The following is a 19804-nucleotide window of genomic DNA, read 5'->3' as shown; positions in this document are numbered from 1 at the left end:
GGTCAATGACTGCTGAGAAGTTCGTTGATGCCGTGGAGAAAGTGAAGTCGACCTAGGAACCGTTTTGGGGCAGTGTAATTACATATCTAGAGAGCAAGTTGTTGAGAAATTAATGAAGAAGATGCTCCCTAATTAATTGAAGATAATAACGGGTGACTTTTCCTGGTAGGAAAGTGCTTGAATCGCTTAAAAGGAAAATTAAGGGGAAAAAAAAAAAAAGGCAAAATGCCATTTTAAATCCCTATCAAAAATTGAAATACTCATTTAAGCACTGGTCAATTATTTTAGACTATTTAAACCCTTGAGTTTTTGAAAAAAAGAAATAAAAAAAGCCAACATTATTGCAAAAGTGATTAAAGAAGTCCATAACGTACTTACATAGTCAACGTTAGGTTAACGTTATTAACAAAACGTTTATTTTATTCAATCTCTTTATTATTAACATAACCCAGTTAAATTCAAATAGTGAAATTTATATCAAGGGAATAGAGTATAATGATCTGAAATTCAGAAAAATAGAGTTTTACAATAGATTTGTGAACTTAGAAAAAACTTAGCCGTAGAGGAGGGTATTTCCTCCTTTTTATACTCTTTCCTCTTCCCACGCTAGATGGCCATCCCGCTATAGGACCACTTACCTCTTGTTGTAGGTTCGTACGTATAGATGACCTCAGGACCATCCCTGTGTCAGGCTACTATTTAATTCCCTTCGGCGCGTGAGTGGACAGGGCTGCGAAATGATTGGTCCCGCAATCATTTCTTCCTGTGCCCGGGTTTGAGGAAAAAGGACCGGAATCTAGGAAGGTCTGGCTTTAAAGCTGAACTGAGCTAGACCGGTCTGATCAAATGACTTAAATAGAGATCCAATCTGGAGGATGAACGGGTTGGGTCTGGCTTGTTCGAGGGCTTAGGAGCCTCCAGGTTGTGGGCTGCTACTGTCGGCCCGGTCTCATAATGGAGTGGAGAAGTCCAGCGATCATCAGAGTATACTAATAATATAAGAGTAATAATTTTCCATTCCTAAAATACACTAGTTTAAACTTTTCTTCTATGGAACGATAAAGCTTTCAAGCCAATAAATTTATTTGGGAATATGGAATAACGGGAGTGGAGAGAGTACTTGTTGCTAAAATTGAACTAACATGAAGTTGTTAGAAAAAAAAAAAACATAGATCAAGATCATCGAATTCTCAAACCAAGAAAGTTATAGATGCCATTTTATTATAAAATCAAAATATACATGCATATGCATATGTAAAATAAATTACAAAATAAAATTATATAAAATTACCAAAAAAAGCATCGTTTTATTGATATATCCATTTTAAATTTCTATTAGTTTGCGGCTAATATATGCTGACTAATTTTTACCTTAACATTGAGTTGGTAAATGTGAAAAATAATGACGCACTAAACTTAGAGAGAATAAGAAAAATGGCAAACCCTAATCCTCCGCATAACCATAAATCCATCCAAAGCCAACCAATTGTTATATATTTTGCTCATTTCATTAGCATTCCTCTCGTAGGTTAACGTGTCTTGTCTTCCCATTGTCTTTTTATATTTTCATACAATAAAAAAATAATAAAGAGAAGAAGATGATTGAGATCAGAAAGTTCATCCTCCTCCTCCTCCTCTCCTCTTCTCTTATTTCATCCTTCACATTCGCTCATAATGCCGATACTTCTCCCTCTCCAGAGAGCTCTAAAATAACATCATCCCCTCATAGTTCCCCATCTCCCAATAGCTCACCATCGCCCACTGCCTCACCGTCCCCTCATATCTCCCAATCTCCCGCTGCCTCTCCAGAAGCCCTAAACATGGATTCTCCAGGAGGCTTGCCATTGCTATTTCCAATACTTCATCCATTGCCTGCAGCCAATCCTGTGATAAAGAAGGTATGTGACGCAACTGATCACCCATCGGAATGTATGGCCTCCATCGCTCCTTTCCATAGTGGAGAATCCGATCCCATTTCCATATTGAAAATGGAAATGCAAGCTCTCCGTGAAGGTTTCAAGAAAGCGACAGTCAAGGCCACGCAATTAAATGAAGATCCGGCCATATCAAATCAAGTTAAAGAGTGCTTGGACACATGTCTTGAGACATATGATACTGGTCTTTTTGATCTCGATGATGCCCTTGAAGCAATCGCTGCTCACGATACGCCGAAGCTTAGAGCCGTCCTTAGCGTCACTATATCAGATATCCAAACTTGCGAGGAAGCTTTCATAGAGAAGGACAATGAAGAAGAATCCCCAATGAAGGCGTTAGATGAGGAGTTGAAGAAGTTAGCTACCAACAACTTGGCCATTGCTACTTCATTGCTCCATTAGATGTCGTATAATCATTATTATTATAGTGTAAGGAGAGACGTCTTTCTTCTTATAGCCTTTTTTTTTTTTTTTGTCTTGTTCACTGCAGTTGAAAGAACCATTCTTTCTGTACTCATAGTAATCAAATTAATTCCTTTAATTGTTATTATTCTCTCAAAAATACACCCAACATCTGCATAGGATAGATTAACTTTAACTCCAAATCAAAAGATAGCTTAAATTAAGATTGTCCAAGTTATATTTGAAAATATTTTGCTTAATGTCCAAATTGTGAGGCTTAACACATCAAATTGTAGGTTGTAAATAAATTTTATATACATTTTATAGTTAAGAAAAATAAAAATAACCCAATAAATTAAGTTATTTAAGGATTTTTTTTTCAATAAATACTAGTTTATTCATTGGAAGAAGAGGTTTTAAATTAAACCATAGATAACTTAAACATCTAAAAAATATTCAAATAAAGAAACAGCCGTAATCTTAAAATGTAGGCTCAATCTCATAACTTGACTCAGACTAAAAAAGAAAATAGCCCAAGTCCAATGGAGAATTCTAGTTCAGAAATCAATACAATAAAGAGAGAAAAATTATATAAAAAAAAAAAAACCGAAAAGAAAAGAAAAAGACCTGCTCAGCAGGGGAGAACACAGCTGTCGAACAAGTCTTCCAGGAAGATAAATCAGATACCATTAAATGCACATGCCAATCCAATGAACCATCTTCTCGAAATCTTATCAAACAAACAAAATATAATACAACTTAAATTATCTACAAGATTCAAAATACATAAACATGCTATTATCTTAAAAGAAACTGAAAAGGAAAATGTCCTAAGCTCAACAGAAACTCTAGTCCAGGAATCAATCCAAAGAAAAATAATGACCTGCTTGACAAAGGAGAAGCACAACGCTGCTCGCTCCCTTTGGTGAACGAGCGTTTCGGGGAACACAAAAAGAGACACTACTACTATGTGCACATGCAAATCCAAACAACTACGTCCCAAAGGCCCATCAAATAAATAAACTCAAGAACTTGGAGAAGAGCCCAAGAGCCAAAACATTGAGAACAAAGGACCCTGAAAATAGAAGTGATAATTTCATTTATTGTTGAGTTTAACTAGTATTTTAGTTAAAATTAAAATAATAACTTGTATTTAATTTAAATACTAAGAAATAAGCAGCTTTAAAAGATTAAATAAATTAAATGGTAAACTTGATAAATTTAGTGGGACAATATTAAAATGTTTTAATTACATGTAAGAGATTTTTCTAAAGAGTCAAGTGTCCCATGGTAATCTGTCCATGCATAGGGATACAGATTGTAGACTATTTGATATATAACTCTATTTTTTGGGACAATAATTAGACCACATAAGTTACTAAAAAAAAAGCTACTACCAAATGCTCGTTATTTGACCTACTTACTCAATTTCGAAAGAGAAAAAAAATACAAAAAATAAATAAAGATCAAATAATCTTAAAACAATCAAAATAGCTGCACCACAATCACATATTGAGCAGCCATCCACAGCTTTTCATAGACGGCATGAAGCTCAGCACTTGGGATGCCAGCTGACTCGGCCAACTCACAAATCCATGACCAAGGAATTGACTTTTATGATATTATCTATGGAAAATTTTCACTCAAAAAATATATAAACACTTGTTGAACGATAGAATCTGTGAATGATTCCGTTGTTGTATATTCTTTTCTGAAAATAAGATTATATATAGATATATTTACAACACAAAATCAGAAGAGGAAAAGAAAGCAATCCTATTCTAAGAAAACAAAATAAGCATATACAAGAAACAATATATATCAAATCTGTTAGTTGTACAAATCCCTATGATTACGTAATTTACTCCTAATTAGACAGTTTATTCCAACACTCCCTCTCAAGTTGGAACATGGATATTTATCATGTCCAACTTGTCAAACATATCATGGAATATCTTCAACGACATTGTTTTTGTGAGTTTATCAGCTAACTAGTCTTCTGACTTGACAAACGGGAACTGTATAATCTTATGATCTAGCTTTTTCTTAATGAAATGCCAATCAACTTCAACATGTTTGGTGTGATCGTATTATATGGGATTCTATGCAATCTCAATTGCAACCTTTGTCCATTTTAGATCTGCTAAGGCATCCTGAGTAGAAATATTGGTGTCCCGAACATTCTGAGTTGATTCTTTGGTCAATGGTTTTATCATGGGCAACTCTTCAGATGCTGGCGACTCTTTAGATGTTGGTGACTCTTTAGCAGATGTTGGTATTTATAATTTTCCATTCTGAGTTGATTCTTTAGTCAATGGTATTATCATGGGTAACTCTTCAGATGTTGGTGATTCTTCAGATGTTGGTGATTCTTCAGCAGACGTTGATATTTGTAATTTTTCATAATGAACTAATAAATCTTTATCACATCTTTCAGGGAGACCTTGTTGACTGTTATGCTGAAAACTTTCACTTACTTCCTCTAGTTCTAAGAAATCTGTCATGTTTTCTTGTGGCACATTCTCTTCACTAAAGCTCTCCCCCTAAAGAGAAGGAGGTGTGACTCCTCCAGAATAGTATGGTTCTGATTCACGAAAGGACACATCCAAGGTCACATGTAACTACCCTGGGTGGGTAACGTTAGCTGCGGGTTGTGATTTGTCCTCTATATTTTGTTGGACCTCTATTATGGCTGCCATCATAGGCGTTCCTGCAACCTTCTTTCTTGGTTTTTTTATGAAGTCCCACCATTCAAGATAGCCTATGATTTCATAGCACCTAATTTTGAATGCCCTATCTCGCCACAATAACTACATACTAAATTATTAGACTTGGCACTTTGAGTTTTTGTTGAGCCAGATGATGGTCCTTGCTGAATTCGTTTGGCTACCATAACATAGCTTTCAGGGATAGGTCGAGAACCTCTCATCGTCGTCTGTCTTTACTGGTATTCTCTTCGTACATATGCATAAGTGCTTTCTAGATTAAGTTTGGGGTCCTTCTGAAGGATTTCTCCATGAACGTGATCAAACTCAGGATCAAGCCCACTTAAAATATGGACTCGAAGCCTAGCCATTGTGAAATGCAATTGGACCACCCCTTCGACGGTTTCTTCCTAAGAGGTCATCCTGTGATCTATTCCTGAAAAATAGCAACAAGTTCATTATAATATGTGGATAATGGTCTACCATTCTGTGTAGTAGAGAAGGATTTTTTATTCAATTCAAAGAGAAAAGTCTCATCCGATTCGTCATAGAAGGTCTTTGCTACAGCTTTCCAAATTTCCTTAGCCGTGGAAAGACGAATGAACTGTTGCATCAGCAATAGATCCATTGAATCAATAAGCCAATTTTTCACTTTGTAATTTTCGGTGACCCATATTGCGTAATTAGAATCTTCGGGTGGTGGCTTCTTCACTTCTCCAGTGAGATATCCAGCCTTATTACGAGAGCCAATACGCATCTCCATGATTTGTGACCATAATGGGTAGTTGGTTTCATTAAGTATAACACTGGTGGAGAATGCAAAACTGTCTAGATTGATGATAATCGGTGGTATTTGATTGTTTCGTAGAGTTGGGACAATGGGGTTAGTCTCAGCCATTTAGGTAAAAAATGGGAACGCAAATGGTGGTTGAGCAATAATGGTGTTGGGGAATACAAAAAACGATGTTGCAGATGGTAAGCTATGGTGGTGGTTTCAAGATATGAAATTCAGGAAGCAATTCGAGAAAGATTAGAATTGCTATGGTACCATGTTGAATGATAGAATCTGTGATTGATTTTCAGTTGTTGTGTATTCTTCCGGAAATGAGGTTATATATAAATATATTTACAATACAAAATCAGGAGAGAAAAAAAAAAAGCAATCTTATTCTAAGAAAATAAAATAAGCATGTACAGGAAACAATATATATCAGATCTGTTAGTTGTGTAAATCCCTATAATTACATAATTTACTCCTAATTAGACAATTCATTTCAACACATCCAAATGATAAATTACCGATATACTTTAATAAATAGGTAGGGCAATGGTATTTTTAAATATTCAATCCATTTAATAGAATTAATTTGGATGGTTATAATCAGATTTAGAATGGATTTAGATTTAAAAATAATATCAATTCTGGATTCAAATTGAATTTAAATTTTATTTACAGGGTATTTATTACCGAATCTGTTATAAAAAATATATATTTTATAATAATATTTATAAATTTTTTATATATTTTTATTTAAAATTTTAAATTTAAATATTTTTTTAAAAATATTAAAATTTTTAAATAAAAATTATTAATAAAAAATATTTTTTATATAAATTATTAATTAAAATATATAAAACAAAACGAATTCAAATTTTATTCGAATAATAATCCAGTTTAGAATATGATTAAATAATTTAAATTAAATTTTAATTAAATTTAAAATAAATTTAAATATTACTAATATAAATTGAGTTCGAATAATTTAATTTTTATATGTATTTTATTCATTTACATTTCTATTTATAAATAAAATTTATCATCATTTTTATACATATAACATTTTTTTATTAATTTAATATATATAATATATCCTAAAATGTTATAGAATTAAAAGCAAGTTTGACTAGATGATAGGTAAAAAAAGTATTTGAAAATTATTTATTATATTTTGTCACTAAAATTAATATGTTAACTCAATATATTAAATGTATCTAATAACTCATTTTAATTCATAAAAATAAAATAATTTCTCTTAAAAAATTGCTAAAAAATAAATAAGTGTGGTGTATAGAGTAATTTTCAGAATTATAAACTATAAATTTATGATTTTTTTGAAAGTTATAAATTTTTCGATTAATTACAAAAGTATTAAAAATTGGAATTATAAAGTAGACAGTATTGAAAGTAATTCATATTTCATTTATTATTTCCTATTTGATATTTTTAATTGTCTCAAGGAAGACACGTGTCACACAACCTGAAAAATAAGAGAGAGTAAAAGCTAACGTGATCTTGTGGGTGCGCAGTATCTTAACATACGCACACATTTGCAGTGCAACCGTGTGTCGAAGAAGAGGGAAATAAAAGGAAAGGAAAAAAAAAGAGAGAAAACTCTAGAGATAGAAAGAAAGAAAGAAACGAAGGAGAGAGAGAGAGTCATTGGGTTCTCTGAGTGGGATCAGCCGAGTTGGGTGACCGAATCAATATAGGAGACACAACTCTACAACAACAAGACTAAGGCTAAAATCACCCCCCAAACAATAAGGAAAAAAAAAAAAAAAAAACAGAGGGTGCGGTGTGGCAATAGCCAAAAGATGGAGAACGAGGAGTGGATTATTAGTCCTCTTCTATGCCTTTACCTCTCTCATTCTCATCATTGTTGTTATCCTTCCTTCTCTAACCCTAATTCTAAGAATCCAACCATCACTAAAGCTATAACTATAACCAAACTCCACCAACAAATCTCTGTTCCTCAATTATTCTTCTTTTCATCTCCTCTTTCTAGCTCTCCTTTTCCTTTCTTCTCTCTGTTGCTTCTCTATGCTTTGCTTTCTTTCTTGCTGAGGGTTTTTTTTCTTTCTATTCTCTGCTACGAGGACCTCTCGGTGTCGAATTTTCTTCAAGGTAAATCCTCTTTGTCTGTTTGTTTGTGTGATTTTTGTGGGTGCCCGAAGGCGTTAACACTTGGTGTTGGGTTTTTTTTAATTTCTTTCCGGTGATTGATGAATCGTGAATGTATGATTTTGTATGTTGAATACCCGCATATTTGTCTTTCTAGGTTGGTTGCTTTCATTGCTCTGCTTCTATTATGGACTAAACTTGCTTTGATAATTTCATACTATTTTGTTGAATTCCCCAATTTACACCGTTCGCGTTTCTTACAGGGTTACAGTCCCCTGCAATTCCACCCTAATTTCGATTGATTAGATGATTTATGTATGCAATGTGGATCCGGTTGTCTTTTGAATTATATTTTTCTTGGTTCATTGATGTGAGCATAAGTTTGCTTGATGACACGTTATCCCTAAACTGTCATTGGCATTCGGGCGTGGTTAATCGTTTTATTTTTTGCCTTTCAATTTGGCTTACTTTAATCAATTTTGGTTGTATCATGTATTGATTGATGACTGCTCAACACTTTTACCCTCTTTTCCTCATTATCTTTCTTCTCTTTTTTTATTGTGGTACCTGAGGGAAGTGCTGCATTCTTAATTCTTGTTTAGATTTATTCAGTAGGACTTGAACACCGTTGGATACCTTTGATTTAGTCTTTGGAGCACGTGGTTTATCTTTATCTAATGAAACTGAGTGGAAGCAACTGGGCTATTGCAGATTTTTCTTCATGGAAGAGTTTGGTCTTGCTCGATTTGATGGTATCCACGGTGCTGTAAGAAAGAAAAGGAGTCAAACTTCTCGCCGGCCTAAGCCTGATGCACAGCCAGTAATTGACAGCTGTGGTCTTTCGCCCTCATCAACCACACCACCTTCAGATGATGTGAGCAAGGCATCCAGTGATGAGAATGTCGATACTAATTCTAGGAGGAAAGAGTTCAATCTTAATCAATGTATGTCCAGAGATTCTTCTACTACAGAAGCTGAGGGTGAAAAGTCCCATATAAGGAATAAGGAGAGCAGAGGATTGAATGCATTTTACCGGAATGATACTGGACGAAGTGCATTTAACAATAAACGCTCTAGTGAAGGCATCCTTGCTCCTGCTAATTGGAAAAACTCAACCAAGGTGAAGGAATCCTTTGACTCAGAGACTAAAATTGCAAATATGTATAGTGGAAGGAATGGTGAAAGCCAGAGTTCAGAGCAGTCAGGTGTTGTTCTAGATGCATTAGTTAATGATAACAAGGTTAAAAAAGTTAAACTCAAGGTCTGTGGTGTCACACGCACAATTCATGCCAACTCAACAAATGATGGTGCATCTTCTATTAAGAACTCACGACACTCAGAAACTTCAAGATCTCAGCAGAAGCAAAATGCTCAGGTAATTTTTTTCAGCTTGGCTCATTGGATCTTAGATGGTATGATTTATGTTAAAGATGGATGTTTTGTTGCGTAACATTGTTTTGTGTGTGTGTGTGTGTGTGTGTGTATGCACGCATGCCTGTGTGCACATGCAGGTCTGTGTTCAGTTATACAACTTCTCAGAATATTTAATTGAAACTGTAAACAGTAAATTCAAAGGTTTTGGGCGCTACCTATAGAAAGTAATTGGTGCTCTTTGCTTATTCAAGAAGTTTCCGCGATGAATGCTATTTCCTTATATAACTTCTATCTATTAATTTCACAATTTGTCTTGTATTTTGTAATTAGTTTTAAGGCTGATTTTCTGCTTGCGCACATAGATTTACATACGCAGAGTTGTTTTCTTCCAGGTATATCTTGCATCTTGCTTTACTTTTATGGAAGAATATCTTCTATGTGAATGTGCATCTTCTTGCCCAATTATTATTGTCATAAGTAACACCAGAATCCAATGCAATTATGTCATTTTGTCCTTATTTTCTTTTAATTTCAGGGGAATTTAGCTGAAGACCATTCCATTTTAGATAAGAGGACTGGTTTGCAAGGGGTACCCTGGAAGGGTTTTTCAGCAGGTGGTTTTAGTCTTGGGAAAGACAGTACTTTTATGGGGAAGGTGAAGAATACAGCATCAGGAAAACAAGGGGAGAAATCTGAACCAGTTCGCAAGAGCAAGCGAGTTCCAAAGAGGCGTGTATTGGATGGGGAAATTGGTGAGGACTCAGATGATGAGATTCGTTACCTGGAGAAACTGAAAACTCCAAAGATTGCAGCAGGATATAAAGATGATGAAGAATCAAGCAAGAAACAGCGAAAGCTGTCTAGCATGGACAAGATTGGTGCTTCAAAGTTGGTGAAGGATGGGAAGAAGAAATCCACATTAGACAAAGCATCACAGGACACAGATTACGAAGATGAAGAAGAAGATATAGTCTCTGAGGGTGAGGTGGATGGTAATGTGAAGAAGAAACAGAAAAAGGAATCCATTGATGCGTTAATGGATGGCAAGAGGGAGATGACTCTAACCACGCGCCAACGGGCCCTTCAGTCAAGCAAAGATGGGTCTACACCTGGTGCCAACTTAATTGAGTTTCCAAATGGATTGCCACCTGCACCATCAAGAAGTGAGTATTGATTACTGTCATTAAGCTTTTATTCTTTCTCAGAGTTTTGGATATTAATTGTGCTGTTAGTCCTTGTTATTGTTGTTTTCATTTTATGCAGAGCAAAAGGAGAAACTTACTGAAGTGGAGCAGCAACTCAAGAAGGCTGAGGCTGCTCAGAGACGTAGAATGCAAGTTGAGAAGGCCGCAAGGGAATCTGAGGTTTATTTCTCTCATAAATTTGACTTAACTGTCTCACGTATATTTGATATCTGTCCGAGTTTTAAGAAGTTTGGCCTTACTTTTTATTTTAATCAATTTCTGTAGGCTGAGGCTATTAGAAAAATACTTGGTCAAGATTCCAGCAGGAAGAAGCGGGAAGACAAAATAAAGAAGCGCCAGGAAGAATTAGCACAGGTAATAGCAGCTGTCTGATAAAATGTTTGTGTGGTCTTTAATTTAAGCTGGACATTTAATTTGTTTCCTTTGCTTTGTGCAGGAGAAGGCTGCTAATGCCTTGATGCTGGCGTCAAACACCATCAGATGGGTCATGGGCCCAACTGGGACTACTGTGACATTCCCCAAGGAGATGGGTTTCCCAAGTATTTTTGAGCCTAAAGCTTGCAGGTATAAAATTATGTGGTTGAAGGTTGAAATTTTTTGTTCCAATTGATCATGAATGCTAATGGTTTGAACTTTTGATGCAGCTACCCTCCCCCGCGGGAGAAGTGTGCAGGCCCCTCCTGTACCAACCCTTATAAGTATAGAGATTCCAAGTCAAAGCTTCCGCTTTGCAGCCTACAATGCTACAAGGCGATTCAGGAACAGATGCAAACTGAAGCTAGCTACTGATTTTGTCTGAAATCTTGCTCTTGCTATGATGCCTGAAGCTATTTTTTCATAGCTATGTTAATAATTCCATTTAACTATAGGCTAGTGAAAGAGCTTCTCCCCCCCCTCTTCCATAGTGTAGATGGATTGCAGAATGATGCTGCTTTATTTGCTCTTATTTACAGGCTATATCTATAGAAATGAAAATTTGCCATAAGTTTTGCTGAAAATGTTGGTATTAATCTGTTTTATTTTTTTTCATCAGTGTTGGAAGTGTATATATATGGCTAAGCAAAACCTTTTACCATTTTTGGGCTTTATTTTTTTTTCTTTTAAGAAGAGAGGGGATTCTCTCCCCAGCGAAGAGCATTTGTTAATTTGTTGGAATTTTGAAATGCCAAGTCATATTCATCAGTAATATTGACAGTATCATATCATGAGTGGTAACTAACAGTTGAAACTTTTTGGGATTTGAATCAGAATTACGCAACACAGTCCTGGAAAATTATCAAGATGCGTTGTGGATGCTTGGATTTATCCATTTATAACCTCTTAACGTTAATCTCTCTTTTCCAGAAGCTCAACTGGAAGTGAAAGGCATGCGTTTAAGATTGGGTTTCATAAGTTGGGCCTTGACCAGAGGGTGACTCCTCGAATTAGAAGGAATTTTGAATCTTGAGATGATATTCAATTTTGTGCAAACTTATGTTTTTTTCTCAATTTATTTAAATTCTTAATTTAATATTAAATATTAAAATAATAAATTAAGATACTAAAAATATCAAAGTGATGTTTTATGATAAAAAATTTGAAAATTTATTATTTTTATTTCGTTGGCAAAAATGAACTAATTTGATCCAAACTGAATAACTTTTAACGGAAAAAGAAAAAAAGATTTTTTGAAAAAGTTAAACGTCACCAAAAAATTCAGAGACGAAGATGAGATTTCTTCTCAAAATGTCAGGTGTGAGGACGTTCCAAAATAAAATTTCAGATTAATCCGACCCGTTAAGTAACGGATCCAAATCGAGAGATATTGAGCTTATCACTGTTAAACATCTTTCTTGCTCGAAGACACCACCGGTAGGCTGTAGCTACTAGGTAGTCGGCTCCTCTCTCCTTTTCTCTTTCTCTCCCCTTATCGCTCCCGAAAACTCGGTAGGATAAGACGCTAACATTTTAATTTAAAACGCATATACGAGCTGAGTGAAGCAATAATCGGTGAGTAATGGCACACTCATTTGTCTCCTCCTCGGCCTCCTCTCCCAGATTCAGTTCCCTCGGCTTCTCTCCAAACCCTAACACCACTCTCGATTCTCAGAAGTCTTCTCTCCCCGTCGGTTCCCTTCATTCCAGGTTTTATGACTTATTTATTCATTTGTTAGGATATGAATTATATTGCTGCCTGCTCAAGTGTTCAAATGAAAGGAATCGAGGTCTCAGCTTTTCATTGTAGTTTTCTAGGGAAAGAGTTAATGGGCATAGCATAAAGTAGTCGAATTATTTGTTTGATTTATTTTAACAATCTAAGAGCGAGCAAGCCATTGTTTTAAGCTGGCTTCTTACGTTCAATGAACTCCTCTTTATTGCAGGACGTTGAGAAAGCTTAGTAGTAGAAAGAATTTTCAGCTATCACCAGCAAAGGCTGTTTACTCTGGTGACTTGTGGGCGCCTGGGAAAAGTTCTCGACAAGGGATCTGGTCAATAAGGTAGCTGCGGTTAATGAGCGAATTCATGCTTCTATTCTTTATTACTGTATATTTAATTTTTCTATTCTATAAAGGGGCGAAATACTGTTTTGTTTCGTAGGGATGATTTGGAAATACCTTTGTCACCGTACTTCCCTGCATATGCTAACGGACAAGGTCAAGCGCAAGGGCCACCTCCAATGGTGCATGAGAGATTCCAGAGCGTTGTTAGTCAGCTTTTTCAATACGTGAGCGATTAGGTTTCTTTCCTCTGTGAATTTGCTATCGATCAAATATTGCACATTTAGATTTGCTTTTCATGAGTTCTGATATACTATATCTTGGGCTGTTAGAGAATTATACGCTGTGGTGGAGCTGTTGATGATGATATGGCAAATATTATTGTTGCTCAGCTTCTCTACCTTGATGCAGTTGATCCTAACAAGGTCTGTTTTAAATCCTTTTACAGCTGCTGATGTCTTATCTCTGTTGTATACAAAAATCTTCTTTTAATAAAAACTAAATGCTAATATCCGTAATAAATTTTCAGAAGATTTACTACTTGGTGCATCTTTTTCGTTGACAGGATATTGTAATGTATGTAAATTCTCCAGGAGGATCAGTTACAGCTGGTAACTTACTTTTACTCTGTTCGTCTTTGGAGTCATCACTTCTTTCTTAATTTCCTTTCTGTAATCCATTGTTTATTTGTTTTCCTAGGTATGGCGATATTTGACACAATGAGGCATATCCGACCTGATGTATCCACTGTCTGTGTAGGATTGGCAGCTAGGTACAAGACTCGCTGGTTTAACTATTTCTTTCTTTCTTTATTTTCTTCTTCTTCTTCTCCCTCTCTTTTCCCATTTGTTTTTTGGGACCTTGCTGAATGCTGGACATAACGATATCACATTCTGATGTTACTAGTGATATTACCCCCTGGGAATTTTTGGCAAGCAATTGCTAAATTTGATTGAACAGTAGCACTTTTTTTCTGGATGAGTAAAAAGTTTATTGGAACGTGTGAAATCAGTTGCATCCTATTCCACTGAGATAATACAAGATAGCTATCAAGAGAGAAAAAGAGGTAAAACAAAACGAACAACTCTGAACAGTGAAATAGCTTCTAAACACTAAGAGGTCAATAAAAACTTAATAATTGACTGAAAAAGCAAGCCTTAGGAATTGATGGATAATTGAGTAAGATACCATATTTTCTATCTTTTGCATATTCTTGCACAACTTCAACTTTGTTATTGCACTTATTTTCTTTCATTTCCTTATATTTCTTGCTTGCTTGCAGTCCTGTTTGCATGGCGGCTTCTGAAACCGATTATGGGATTTCACAATAATATCATGTAGCTGGAGCTAGCTCTATTCAGTGCTTGATTCTACTATTTAAAACAGTCTAGGGTGAAGCAATGTTATTATTTGGAACATCAATGGGGTCTATTAAACCTGATAATTAAACATAATTAGGGATTTTGTGATGAATATACTCTTTGAAACATATATTAAACCTGTTCAGGGATCTATCCCCTGAATAAAATTTCTGGTATTTATAGGTTAGTCTAATAGTTTTAAGTTGGGATCCTTATTCATCCTTAAATTACTGCTACAGCTCTCTGTTCTGTGCTGAGGATTGGTGGTAGTTGCACTGATCTCTTAATTCTGGAACGAACCTTTGAAGGTAGATGATTTGTAGCAACATTATCACTGTATAACTTTGGCCACTCATTGCTTTCTAGCTGAGAGAAAAGCTGAAAGTTTTCTAGCGTGAGAATGCAATTTACTTTTTAAAATTAATCTTCCAACTGTGAACATGTAGGCAAGGGGGGAAATGCTCCTTAGAATACTCTAGTTGTTGCTTGGTGCACTTCATATCTACGCTTACTAATGTGTGTGCTTCTAACAGTATGGGAGCTTTCTTGCTTAGTGCTGGGACCAAAGGTAAAAAAGCTGTTTCAATTTGTTGATTAAGCCTCCATTTGTTTCATGAAAAATATTTTTTTACGAAAACATTTTTCACATTTTTCGATGTTTGAGACATCCAGAAGATCTAGTCAACGGACAATATTTTCTAGTCAAAGGAAAAATTAAGCCATTTTAAAGAAAATGACTTACTTTTTTTCAAAAAAGGATTGTTCCACGAAAAATATTTTCAAAATACAAGTTATTTTCTACAAACAAACAGAATAAAACTTTTAATCTATTCCTATGGTGGTGGTTGCTAAATTACTGGACATGTTTCTGTATCCTATCTCCTGTGACTGAAGGGAAAAGATACAGCTTGCCAAACTCAAGGATAATGATCCATCAGCCTCTTGGTGGAGCGCAAGGTGGACAATCTGACATAGATATCCAGGTACAGCATCCTTTTTCGCAGGTGTCTCTTTGATGGTGGATTGTGCTTCTATCTAAAGTCGTATGTTTCGGGAAGGGAAATAAACTTTCTACGTATAGTTCCTTTTTAAGATCAAGAAATTTCAAATATAAATATATGTTCTCCTTTCCTTTTATTTTATGAAAAAGGCATAATTTACATGTGCATTTTTGGTGGTATGAGACTCTTGGGTTTATATATATATATATATATATATATATATATATATATTCTCATGCAATTGAAACTCTTATTTTGAGATGGTACTAACTAGCAGGCATAATTGTCAGGCAAATGAAATGCTGCATCATAAGGCAAACCTAAATGGGTATCTCGCCTACCACACTGGTCAAAGTCTTGAGAAGATCAACCAGGATACGGATCGTGATTACTTCATGAGCGCAAAGGAAGCCACGGACTATGGCCTTATTGATGGTGTCATCACAAATCCTCTCAAGGCCCTCCAGCCACTCTCTGCTGCACCACATCAACAGTGACCCTCTTTTTTGCCATGATTGAAATATCCTGTTCTCCCACTAAAACCAAAAAAAATTTTTTTTTATTCTATTGCTTTTGAGTTTTTGTTTTTAAATAAATACCCTTTTAATTTTCTCATATTTTAATCATGTAAAATGCTAATCCGCACATTTCAATTTTTTAAAGAGTAGAAATTTTTAAATTTTGAAATAAAAGTTGTTTATAATTAATTTGTGATGCATGTTTAAAATCTTGAACGACAATCCCAAAAGTCGAGGAGTTGATTAAGAAACGAATTTACTTGTCATTCTATTATTATATAAGAAAATAAATTAGTGAAATGTGAAAACTAATTTAATGTATATAAAAATTATATAACGTCCTTTTTCATGAATATGTTGAATAAACCTTCCTGCGCGGTAGTTGACAAGCGTAATTATGTGAAGTTTATATGAATTATTTTAAATTTGTGAATGGAAAAGCTACATGGCATTCTAAAATTTTTTTAATTTTAGTGATATTAAAATATAGAATAATTCATAATGAATTAATTTTCTGCGCAATATAAAACTGACATAAAGGTTAAAAAAAAAAAAAGAAAGGACAAAAGGAAAAGTAGTTTGCTTCACATTTCCAACAACAGTAACTGTTCATGAATCCAAAAACACAAGTACCATAAACTTTTTAGAGTAGTAATGCACTGATGCTTCTATTTCACCTGAATCAATCAAATTTCAATAAGATTGTTCTAGGAAAAAATATCCAAAAAGGCCAAACATCTCTCTTCCACCCAATCAATCACTCAACAAAAAGCAAAAGTGAGCCTTATCTTCTAAAAGGTCTTGGAGCACTCACTCGTGAAACTCGTGCCTTCTTTAATTAACATATGCAAAAGGATACAAACCACTAAAAGAGGCCCCTCTCTCTCTCACACACACACTCTTCCTCATTTGAGCCTCAATCTCAAGAAACCCAATAAGAGATGACATGAAAGCTCTCCACTAGCTCCGTTGGTGCCAAGTTAGTGCAACTTTTTGTAGTCACTTGCTGAAAATAAACAACAAAACAAGAAGCTAGCAGCCAAACAAGTAACAACAACAACATCAACTGCTACTACCAGTAGTGGCCATTTATATTATATTATTACCATCTCATATGAACATTTTTGCAAGTACATTTTTCTAGGCTGCAAGCCCCAGGAACACAAGGATCAAGAAGGGACAACAGGAATCCTTTCATCGTAAAAATTGCCCCGCATGAAGCTAGTGAAAGCTGAATATGTGGGCAGCTCTTCTAGCTCATCAAAGAAGTCATTTTCTTCTGATTTGGGCGTCGCAAATGTCATCATTCTAGGACAAGAGATGGGCTCTTCATCTAAGAGAATAGTCAATGTGTCATCAGTTTTTTCTGCAGGGTTCTGAGTGAAAGGATCTTCTTGATTTACCATGATATCATCAGAACAATTTATTGAGGACTGTAAGTAGTGAAAATTGTGGCCTTCATTGTCATCTTTTGAACTGATTGCAACAATGGGATGATTCTCATTCTGATTATCCTCTTCCTGTTGTTCTTGTTTTGGAGTTGTAGGATGAGGTTCATAAGTGGATTCTGTTTGGGATTCTTTCAGTTGTTGATTGAGGTTTGTATTGTGGAGATCGGGACCTGTGTGATTGTGGGTAGAGGTGTACGTAATGATCAGCACAGAAGCATCTGTTCTGCATCTCTCTACTTGTTTCTTGGCTGAACAGCCCTTTGATGTGCTGCACCTGTAATAACCCCTGCATAGAATCGAAGAAGCATGAAACCAGTGACAACTCTTGATGTGTGTTAGAGCAAAAATCATGGGAAACGATGATGTAGCAAGATGTTTTTGGCAAAATCAAGAATTAAGTTAATTAGCTGGACAAGAGAGATTATCCATAGGATATAAGAACTAAATTAACCTTGGATAAGGAGATCCTTTAATAGGTTTTTGCCCATATTTCCTCCAAGACCAAAAATCAGAAGGTGGCCCTTCATGCTTTTCTTTCCCAGCATTTGCTCCAATCCTCACTGTAACAACAGTCTTCTCAACCGCCTTCCTACAACATCAGAAAGAAAAGAAAATTCTGTTTGTCAGACAATTTTTTTGAAGAATCAAGCTAGGAAAATAACCCTAATTACATTTAATTAGCTTTTTAAATTATAGTATCCTGCTTTCTGAAAAGAATTTGTACCAGACAGAGAGTAAATAAAGAAAAAAAAAACTTAAAAACCTTCTTTTGGATGCCTGAGTTTCTGATTTGAGGTCTGAAACTCTAGAGTCGAGCTTTGGAGAGCAGGGAGAACCATCCATGACTAGATTTTGCGATTATAGCTGCTTCTTTACTTATTATCCAATACCAAAAAGCTTTAGATTAGACAGAGAAGGTAGTTCTGAGGATTTAAACTTTGAGAGAAGTGAGCGAAAAGGGAAAAAAGAACAGGATGGAGATCATACTTTAATTGATTAAGAGAGAGAGAGAGAGAGCAGCAGCAGAAAGAAAGAAAGAAGAAAAGGGCAGTTAGCTAAGATGCAATAGATGAAAAACAACTCCTCATCAAGTTGCTTTTTTCTCCTTTCTTTTCAGTCATTAAATATGAAACAATGAACAAAAACAACATAGATCAGCATCACTCTCTGACATTTCCAATAAAATAAAGAAACCCAACCTCTTCTACTGCTCCAAATTTAATGTATTGATAGAAAAACATGCTGGCACCCATGCACCCTCTCATTTGATTGGCTAGACCAAACCACTGGCTTCCATACTCTCTATTTTTAGATTTGCCAGTGGATATTATCATTCTATTCTTCTAAGTTTTTAAATAAAATAAATTAACAGTTTTAGGCAAATTTTAATTTAAAAAAAAAAAAACGTCAAACAGAAAATTTTAAAGGAAATATATACATATATATGAATTTTATTTGTGCAGCGATAAATATTTTGTAAAAAATATTTTATATAAAAAAATTCTTTAAAAATATTTTTTAAGAAATAATTTATTTTTTGATCATTTAAGTGTAATTTAAAAAATAAATAATATTATAAAATTTATATATAGTAGCATTAACAATATTTTTATTAAGAAAAAATATTTTTTAAAAATAAGTTATTTAGAAAAAGTTATTTCGCTTTAATTAAAATAATATTTTTATTAATTAATTTTTTAAATTCTCTATATATTACAAAATATAAAATATAATTTTAAAAAAAATCGTAAAAAATATAAAACCTTTTGAGGCCTAAGTCCCCCAAAAATCATCTAACGGACCCCTAGCCATCTACCTCTCCTTCTCTGTATCCGGCTTTTTTTTTTTATATAAAAAAAGAAAATCCTCCCTTTATTTAATTGATAAGTTTTGTTGAGAGTTGAATATTTTATATTAATTATTTTTTCGATTAATTTAATTTAATTATTTTTATATATATCTGAATTTTGCACTTATTCTTTCCTCACCCTCATTATATTTTTTATTATTTTAAAAATTAGCGTTTACATTCTCATAATATATTTTCTTATGTCATTTGAAAATATTGATAAATAATAATTTGTTAATAATTAATTATTTTAGTTATTTTATATGAGTAATATATATATATATGGCTGTAGTTCTTCTATACTTTATTAGATGTATAGTAAGAGAGATGATAATACAATTGAATTTTTTTTTAAAAAAAAAAAAAAGTTGAATGATAAAGTAGTGGGTATTTTGCGTGGCTTACGGCATTGACTTGCAGCCTGATCATAGACCGTTAGTGGCGAATATTGGCGTTAATTGGACCCAATGGCTATTTTGACCCAATTCCAGCCTAAAAGAAAGAAAGAGATATGTTTGCTACATTCTTCGACAGACGCAACACAACAGAGACTTGTACATTAACCCAACTGCACAACAACTCAAATTATTGCTAACCGTCTTATAATTTAAATAATATCTAGTAT

The 19804-nt window shown here is 34.4% G+C and overlaps 4 protein-coding genes across 5 annotated transcripts; 3 read left to right on the top strand and 1 right to left on the bottom strand.

The window, feature by feature from the left end:
* The first annotated feature begins 1617 nt into the window (after window positions 1-1617).
* LOC110614505 (pectinesterase 3) lies at window positions 1618-2402 on the top strand. Its single transcript, XM_021756054.2, has one exon. It carries the CDS (start codon window positions 1821-1823, stop codon window positions 2334-2336), a length of 516 nt encoding a protein of 171 aa, XP_021611746.1. The 5' UTR covers window positions 1618-1820; the 3' UTR covers window positions 2337-2402.
* Window positions 2403-7419: 5017 nt separating this feature from the next.
* On the top strand, window positions 7420-11597 carry LOC110616312. The gene is made up of 7 exons (XM_021758699.2): window positions 7420-7946; window positions 8655-9318; window positions 9853-10480; window positions 10581-10681; window positions 10787-10876; window positions 10959-11086; window positions 11167-11597. Exons 2-7 carry the CDS (start codon window positions 8665-8667, stop codon window positions 11309-11311), a joined length of 1746 nt encoding a protein of 581 aa, XP_021614391.1. The 5' UTR covers window positions 7420-7946; window positions 8655-8664; the 3' UTR covers window positions 11312-11597.
* Window positions 11598-12185: 588 nt separating this feature from the next.
* LOC110614304 (ATP-dependent Clp protease proteolytic subunit 5, chloroplastic) lies at window positions 12186-16068 on the top strand. Of its 2 annotated transcripts, none has more exons than XM_021755808.2 (9): window positions 12186-12646; window positions 12883-12999; window positions 13100-13226; window positions 13332-13424; window positions 13565-13610; window positions 13699-13771; window positions 14807-14928; window positions 15255-15343; window positions 15652-16068. In XM_021755808.2, the coding sequence occupies exons 1-9, from the start codon at window positions 12519-12521 to the stop codon at window positions 15856-15858; spliced, it is 1002 nt and encodes a 333-aa protein (XP_021611500.1). In that variant the 5' UTR covers window positions 12186-12518; the 3' UTR covers window positions 15859-16068. The 2 variants fall into 2 exon arrangements, with proteins under 2 accessions (XP_021611500.1, XP_021611502.1); XM_021755810.2 differs by having other exon boundaries at window positions 12188-12646; window positions 14894-14928.
* Window positions 16069-16439: 371 nt separating this feature from the next.
* On the bottom strand, window positions 16440-18507 carry LOC110614246 (probable WRKY transcription factor 35). Its single transcript, XM_021755734.2, has 3 exons — window positions 18094-18507; window positions 17782-17919; window positions 16440-17616 (listed from the first exon to the last, which is right to left on the bottom strand). Exons 1-3 carry the CDS (start codon window positions 18171-18173, stop codon window positions 17049-17051), a joined length of 786 nt encoding a protein of 261 aa, XP_021611426.1. The 5' UTR covers window positions 18174-18507; the 3' UTR covers window positions 16440-17048.
* Between the last annotated feature and the right edge of the window lie 1297 nt (window positions 18508-19804).

This window comes from Manihot esculenta, chromosome 5, assembly GCF_001659605.2.
Source record: "Manihot esculenta cultivar AM560-2 chromosome 5, M.esculenta_v8, whole genome shotgun sequence".
Lineage (NCBI taxonomy): Eukaryota > Viridiplantae > Streptophyta > Magnoliopsida > Malpighiales > Euphorbiaceae > Manihot > Manihot esculenta.
The sequence above is the reverse complement of the archived record's forward strand: the minus strand, read 5'-3'. Positions and strand labels throughout refer to the sequence as shown.

Excerpts from the sequence above, each read along its gene's own strand:
- LOC110614505 (XM_021756054.2), top strand. The coding sequence starts at position 1,821 with ATGGATTCTCCAGGAGGCTTGCCATTGCTATTTCCAATACTTCATCCA.
- LOC110616312 (XM_021758699.2), top strand. The coding sequence starts at position 8,665 with ATGGAAGAGTTTGGTCTTGCTCGATTTGATGGTATCCACGGTGCTGTA. Across the intron at positions 9,319-9,852 it reads AGCAGAAGCAAAATGCTCAG|GGGAATTTAGCTGAAGACCA; the intron begins GTAATTTTTTTC and ends TTTTAATTTCAG. Across the intron at positions 10,877-10,958 it reads GCCAGGAAGAATTAGCACAG|GAGAAGGCTGCTAATGCCTT; the intron begins GTAATAGCAGCT and ends TGCTTTGTGCAG.
- LOC110614304 (XM_021755808.2), top strand. The coding sequence starts at position 12,519 with ATGGCACACTCATTTGTCTCCTCCTCGGCCTCCTCTCCCAGATTCAGT. Across the intron at positions 13,227-13,331 it reads TTAGTCAGCTTTTTCAATAC|AGAATTATACGCTGTGGTGG; the intron begins GTGAGCGATTAG and ends TTGGGCTGTTAG. Across the intron at positions 13,611-13,698 it reads AGGAGGATCAGTTACAGCTG|GTATGGCGATATTTGACACA; the intron begins GTAACTTACTTT and ends TTGTTTTCCTAG.
- LOC110614246 (XM_021755734.2), bottom strand. The coding sequence starts at position 18,173 with ATGGATGGTTCTCCCTGCTCTCCAAAGCTCGACTCTAGAGTTTCAGAC. Across the intron at positions 17,920-18,093 it reads ACTCAGGCATCCAAAAGAAG|GAAGGCGGTTGAGAAGACTG; the intron begins GTTTTTAAGTTT and ends CTGATGTTGTAG. Across the intron at positions 17,617-17,781 it reads AAAGGATCTCCTTATCCAAG|GGGTTATTACAGGTGCAGCA; the intron begins GTTAATTTAGTT and ends GATTCTATGCAG.